Source organism: Microtus pennsylvanicus, chromosome 5 (genome assembly GCF_037038515.1).
Source record: "Microtus pennsylvanicus isolate mMicPen1 chromosome 5, mMicPen1.hap1, whole genome shotgun sequence".
Taxonomy (NCBI): Eukaryota; Metazoa; Chordata; class Mammalia; order Rodentia; family Cricetidae; genus Microtus; species Microtus pennsylvanicus.
Genome location: NC_134583.1, coordinates 105,266,438 through 105,272,103, shown reverse-complemented (window position 1 = coordinate 105,272,103; position 5,666 = coordinate 105,266,438). Strand labels below are relative to the sequence as shown.

At 46.9% G+C, this 5,666-nt stretch overlaps 1 protein-coding gene across 1 annotated transcript; it reads left to right on the top strand.

Moving 5' to 3' along the window:
* Positions 1-3,463: 3,463 nt before the first annotated feature.
* LOC142851153 (forkhead box protein D4-like) lies at positions 3,464-5,420 on the top strand. Its single transcript, XM_075975051.1, has one exon. It carries the CDS (start codon positions 3,605-3,607, stop codon positions 4,925-4,927), a length of 1,323 nt encoding a protein of 440 aa, XP_075831166.1. The 5' UTR covers positions 3,464-3,604; the 3' UTR covers positions 4,928-5,420.
* The last annotated feature ends 246 nt before the right edge of the window (positions 5,421-5,666 follow it).

The window sequence follows — 5,666 nt, the reverse complement described above, 5'->3', positions numbered from 1 at the left end:
TTACCTAAGACATAAAATAAATTATTATTTATGAAAGACTTATAAATATTTTTATTATTTAATGTATATTTATACATGAAACAAATATAATACTTATTGCATATTTATATATTTAATGTTATATAATATTATGTAATAGATCAATATAGATTAAATATATAATCTATAAATAAATCAATAACACATTAATATATGTATATTATATGATGGCATATATTACTATCTATTTATAACATAAGTACATATTTATAATATAGAATATATATGAAATATAAAAAGGTTTTAAAATCTTTTTGGGGTTGAGGATATAGCTCCATAGTAAAGTATATGCAGTTCAATCTCCAGTACCAAAACTTATTTAAACAAAAAATAAGAAACTTTATGTCTTTAATCCCTAGACTGAATTGAAGGTAATTAACAAACTCAAGGTTTCTAAAGCAATGATGACCAATAGTCAATGATAGTAGGGGCTGGGGGCTATCTGTGAACTGGGTAATTACTACCTTTAGCTTGCCAGTCTAGGTGGAAGAGTTGTATATTTAGACTGCTTTGAAAGGACTTTTCCATATTTAGAAATGCCTTATATCTGTGGGCATGGTGTTGAAAACAGTGAAGTCTGCCTTAGAATGCTGTTGTTTTCTCTGAATGAGACTTTTTTAAACTAGTATTTGTTCTGGCAAAAACAATGACTGCAAAACTGTTTAATCTTTGAAGAGTTGATCACCAAGAGATGATCACTGTTGAATTCCCACTGCTCTGGGGTAGCTTCAAATGCCCAGGAGAGTTGATCCCCAAGCACTGTTGGATACCCATTCTTCTGGGATCACTTCAGATGTCCAGGAGCTAAGAAAAGGGAAAAGAAAGGAAGACTCTAAGCTTAAGCAACACCAATGAGGTGGAACAGTGAGAGTCTTTAGTTTTGTTCTTCAGAATGAGGAACCACAGTGGACTTTCCCCAGGATATTCATCTTAGTTTTCATTGCTATAGCTCTTTGTTTTATTCAATTCCAGAGTCCCATACAATTGACACCTTTACTAAAGTAAACAGTCCACAGTTACCTATTGCTGATATCTAATTGCAGAACATTATAATTAACAACCAAAGAAGCCCATGTCCCTTAGCAAGTATCTCCCATATCCGTTACACTAATCTCTGAAGAGTTGTGTATTCAAACTCCTTTAACTAATCATGTTTCTTCGAGACCCACTTGGATGAATAGGTAGGAGTACTTCATTCCGTATTGCTGAACAATTCCATTGTATGGTTACATCATACTCTGTATGATCAGCTGACAGATACTTGGGTCTTTAGGCTCTTCTGTTTATAGGCCCTTGCTTGATGTTCTAGTTTGATGTGTTAAATCATTGACCAGAAGTGACTTAGGGGAGGAAGTGGTTTATTTCAATTTACCTTCCATGTAATCATCCATCAGTGAGTGAAGACAGGGCAGGAAGTCCGTACAGGAGCTTGAAGCAGAAACTACAGTGGAGCAAAGCTGGCTAGCTTATGCTTACGTTTGCTTTCTTGAGCAGTCCAGGCCCACCTACCTGCTACAGTGAGTGACCAGTAGAGACAGTCTCTCACAGATGTGACCACTGGACATCCCCTGACTGAGGTTTGATTAGATTTCTCCACAAGAAAGGCCACCCCTTCCTTCTTTCTATTGTACTTTTTTTTGGGGGGGGGGAGGGAATCACATGGGCAGTCCACACATAAAAGTAGTTGGGGATTAGGCTCCATCTTGAAAAGCTACGCAAGTCATTAGAAATTCTGCAAGAGAGATTTCTTTTATTGATTTGATCATTTATTTTAGCAATATGGACGCACAAACATATTTTAGACATTGAGTTATAACCCAGCTGCTGTGTTTGGTTGCACAGATTCCACCCCCCCTCCCCGCTTTGGCTCTTGGGTCACCTTTGAGATCCACCCATTTTGTGGGGGTCTTGTTTTGTTTTCGCATTTACACCCTTTCATTTGTAAATCACCCAATTTCCCACAGAAGCTGACTTGAGGAAAACCAACAATACTCTTTCTCTCAGGTAATCAGGGAGAGGGCACTGCATTCCTCCAGCAGGGGTGAGGGCACCTTCTGGGGGAGTCAGATTGAATGAGACACCTGCCCTGCCCTTCTGCAGTTTAGAATCACACAAATAGTCGTTGGTCAGTTTTGAATTCAAAAGCAAATCTGTCAAGCTCAAATCTGTTTGTTCTAGCACAAAATAGAGAGCTCGGAGGGTAAAAACCTCCACAGAGCAGAAAGCTTAACTCAAAGGCTTGAAAGGGAGCTGTTCTCCAAAAAAAGAAACATCTTTTCATACTGTGTTTTGTTAGGTTTCCCCTCAGGAATTCCCCATGTTGGTGTGTTTTGCCCTCAGTCTCTATTTACTTAACAAAACATTCTATCACATTGCTACTTTAGTTGCTAGGTTAATTTACATGAAACTAATCTAAAAGTTTGGGTACTCCAAAAGCCTTCAGGGCGGGGCGAGCGGGGGGGGGGGGGGGGGGGGGGGGGGGTGAAGAGGTCCTGGGGTTGCTGTCCTGCCCTGCATGTGTCGATGGTCTCAGGTGTATCTAGTAGCAGGGATGCTGACGTCCAGCCCTTCCCCAGTTTAGTTTCAAGCTCTATTACTACAATAAAAGCCCGTCCTGTTTCTGGATGGATGTTGGGGGTCGTAGGTCGTAAGGACCGGCAGGCAGGCAAACACACCCTTACACTGAGGGCATTCCTTTATTTATAGGACTAGTAAAACAGTATTTAAGTGGTGAAACCAGTGTAGATGGTCAAAACTATTAGGAAAAAGAAAATTATCAGCTGTCACTGGGGTGCAAGTATGTTGCTTTCTGAAGCCTCTTCTAGGCTGATCTGTTTGTATGCACCTTTGTTTCTCTGGGTAAATATTAAAAGAACTTGGAGAATTGGGTCTGTAAAGAAACTAAAGAAATATCTTTTTTGTTTGTTTTTGACCTTTTAAAATCCACTCTGAACTTACACAGCTTAATGCTAGGGTGTTTTTACCTTTAGGGAAATCGAGTTAGGGAGAACATTTGGAGACATTTGCGTGGAGGCCAGGGGCCATTTCTCTTGAACAGGGCATATAGCATTAAATCGGTGAGCCATTCTGTTTGAAATACATTCCTTTACCCTCTCCGGCGCCAAAGCCAGTATCTGAATGTCGATGTGGTGACAGGTCTTTGGGTTTCATGTTTTCCTCCCTGAAGCTTACTTGTGCAGTTTTAGAGCAAAATTGACCGAGCCCAGACAACGCCAGAACACTCTGGCTGGTTAAACCAAGACCAGAGCATCTTTCCTTGGTAGTGGGTGGGTATGAAGGGTGACCCTCATCATTGGACCGCGTCAGGAGGAAGCAGCCCTATTCTGAGGAACGGGAAGAGGGATATATAGCGGGGAGTCCACCGCACACGTCTCAGAAACTTAGAACACTAAATGCACCTTGCCACGCCGTGTTGGAAAGAAGGAACAGAAAAGTCTAACCCAGGAGGACTCCAGCTTCTTGGCAGACGCATCCCAGTTAGCCCACCCACCCCAAACCAGGTGAGCAGCCACCACGTCCATCCCTCCTCCCCCTCTCATCCTCCATGAACTTGGCAAGAGCTGGGCCCCTTTGCTCCACTCCGCAGCCCAGTCCCCTAAGCTCCGACCGGGATGAGGTTGAGATCGACGTGCTGGCAGAGGAGGAAGATGGAGACCAGACGGAGGATGAGGAAGAGAAGGGGGAGATAAGCCAGATGTGCCTGGAGCCACAGTTGCCGGGGTCCGGGGCCCGCTCGCTTCCCCGAAGGAGCACGGGGGACCGCGGCGACCTGAGCAACTCCTCCGGGCTCGTCCGCAAGTTCCGAGCGCCGCGGACAACCGCGACCGCCGCCACGGACGGTCCACAGCCCGCCAAGCCCCCGTACTCCTACATCGCGCTCATCACCATGGCCATCCTGCAGAGCCCGCACAAGCGCCTGACACTCAGTGGCATCTGCGCCTTCATCAGCGGTCGCTTTCCCTATTACCGCCGCAAGTTCCCCGCCTGGCAGAATAGCATCCGCCACAACCTGTCGCTCAACGACTGCTTTGTCAAGATCCCCCGCGAGCCGGGCCACCCGGGCAAGGGGAACTACTGGAGCCTGGACCCCGCTTCCCAGGACATGTTCGACAATGGTAGCTTCCTCCGGCGCAGAAAGCGCTTCAAGCGCCACCACCCGCCCCCGGGAGGCCACCCGCACTGTCCCTTCCCTCCATCCGCTGTGCCCGCAACCCTGCACGTCTCCCACCCAAGGCTCCTGCTCCGCTACTCTGCCCCGCCGCAGCCCGGCCTCGGAACCCGTCCCACCGCCCCGCCCGGGAGTCGCCCCTGCATGCCGCTGCACCCGCATCCTCTCCGCTACCTGCTACTCTCCACCCCCGCCTACGCCGAAGCGCCTAGAAAAGCCGAAGATGCGGACCCGGCCGCACCCTGTGCCATCCCCGCACTGTCACCTGTACTGAGTTCCCAGCCTTGGGGCGGGAACGAGGACGCGAAATCTCGGCCCGGTCGAGGGTGTACCTCGTTCACCATTGAGAGCATCATGCAGGGGGTCAGAGGAGGAGGAACTGGGGCTGTGCAGAGTCCGCCCTTGGTTCCGTGGAGCTACTGCCACCTGCTGCAGCACCCAGCGTGCCTGCTGCACCCCCAGGCCGTTTCCCCTTTGCTGCAAGTGTCCGCAGCCGCCCGGACAGTGTTGCAGCCGCAGCCTCAGCAGGAAGAGCAGCAGCACTGTTCCAGGAGCTGCGCTCCAGGTAAAGGCGCGAGGCTGGGCCAGCATCTGTCGGCCGTTGCTGCGCTGCTGAAGCATCAACCTGCCGCCGAGGACTGCAGACTGACAACTCTGGCCGCCTTTTCGGGCAGAGAGGGGACCTTGCCAGCATTTTAAACAATGTCCAAGCCCAGTCTCCGGGCTGATTCACCCTGGCACACCTGGAGTCAAGAGGTAGGGCGGAACCACTCGCTGTCTAGGTTTGCATCACTTGCCTGCTAGACTTGTGCGTGGAAAACCAGCAGCGGAGCATGCAGTAAGTCCCGCCAAACTTTTACTACTGTGTTCTGCTCTCTTGATAACCTGAACGCAGGGCAATCTGGGAGCTTCAGGTCTCGCCTTGTCTTGTCCTCTTCAGTTGTGGCTTCCACGGCGTTTCCGATTTGCATACTTCCCGGGGACCTATGAACTATGAACATGAGTGCGATGTTTTGTTGTTAATAAAACACAGAACAGCTGGCAACACAAAACACTCCCATCTCCATTCCCTAGGGACTGCAATTGATCCCCAGTCAAATGCAGAATGCATACACGCTGTGATCCCCAAAATCCGTAATCCCCCAAAAATGTAATATAAATAGAATAATTCCGGAACAATTAAGCCTAGTCATGTAGATTGAATAAAATACTAAATCAGGATGCTACATCGCTTGTTTCCTCTTATGTCTCATTATTCCTTTTCATAAATGGAATGTCTTTTAGAATTTACATTTTTATCTCACAATTCGTTTTTATGCTTTATATCCATTATAGATTCCAAGAATGACATTTTAAGTATGGGTTTTAAAAATTCCAAATATTTGTGGTTGGAAAGTTTATCTTATAAAATACTTTGATACGAGACTTCTAGAAGGAA